Source organism: Limulus polyphemus, unplaced genomic scaffold (genome assembly GCF_000517525.1).
Source record: "Limulus polyphemus unplaced genomic scaffold, Limulus_polyphemus-2.1.2 Scaffold127408, whole genome shotgun sequence".
NCBI classification, from domain to species: Eukaryota; Metazoa; Arthropoda; class Merostomata; order Xiphosura; family Limulidae; genus Limulus; species Limulus polyphemus.
In genome coordinates, this window is record NW_013793004.1 from 1 (window position 1) to 1,017 (window position 1,017).

The window sequence follows — 1,017 nt, forward strand, 5'->3', positions numbered from 1 at the left end:
AAACGTCTCATTTATCAGTTACAACTAACATCTCTAGTGAAATACTTGGTTCAACAACAACTGATGTGCCTAAAGAAACTTCTCATTCATCAATTACATCTAACATTCCTAATGAAATACTTAGTTCAACAACAACTTATGTACCAAAAGAAACTTCTCATTCATCAATTACATCTAACATCCTTAATGAAATACTTAGTTCAACAACAACAATTGATGTACCTAAAAAAACGTCTCATTCATCAGTTACAACTAACATCCCTAGTGAGACATTTAGTTCAACAACAACAACTGATGTACCTAAAGAAAAGTCTCTTTTATCTGTTACAACTAACATCCGTAGTGAGACATTTAGCTCAACAACAACTGATGTACCTAAAGAAACGTCTCATTCATCAGTTACAACTAAAATCCCTAATGAAATACTTAGTTCAACAACAACTGATGTACCTAAAGAAACGTCTCATTCATCAGTTACAACTAACATCCCTAATGAAATACTTAGTTCAACAACAACAACTTATGTACCTAAAGAAACGTCTCATTCATCAGTTACAACTAACATCTCTAATGAAATACTTAGTTCAACAACAACTGATGTACCTAAAGAAACTTCTCATTCATCAGTTACAACTAACATCCCTAGTGAAATACTTAGTTCAACAACAACTGATGTACCTAAAGAAACGTCTCATTCATCAGTTACAACTAACATCCCTAGTGAAATACTTAGTTCAACAACAACTGATGTACCTAAAGAAATATATCATTCATCAGTTACAACTAACATCCCTAGTGAGACATTTAGTTCAACAACAACAACTGATGTACCTAAAGAAACTTCTCATTCATCAGTTACAACTAACATCCCTAATGAAATACTTAGTTCAACAACAACTGATGTATCCAAAGAGTACGTTTTTTTAGGTACATCAGTTGTTGTTGTTGAACTAAATGTCTCACTAGGGATGTTAGTTGTAACTGATGAATGAGACGTTTCATTCATCAGTTACAACT

The 1,017-nt window shown here is 32.5% G+C and overlaps 1 protein-coding gene across 1 annotated transcript; it reads left to right on the top strand.

Annotated features, from left to right (window-relative positions):
* Window positions 1-124: 124 nt before the first annotated feature.
* LOC106477958 (cell wall integrity and stress response component 4-like) lies at window positions 125-992 on the top strand (the record flags this gene model as incomplete). Its single annotated transcript, XM_013938465.1, has 1 exon — window positions 125-992. A coding segment is annotated over one exon (868 nt), but the record flags the coding sequence as incomplete, so codon positions are not given.
* Between the last annotated feature and the right edge of the window lie 25 nt (window positions 993-1,017).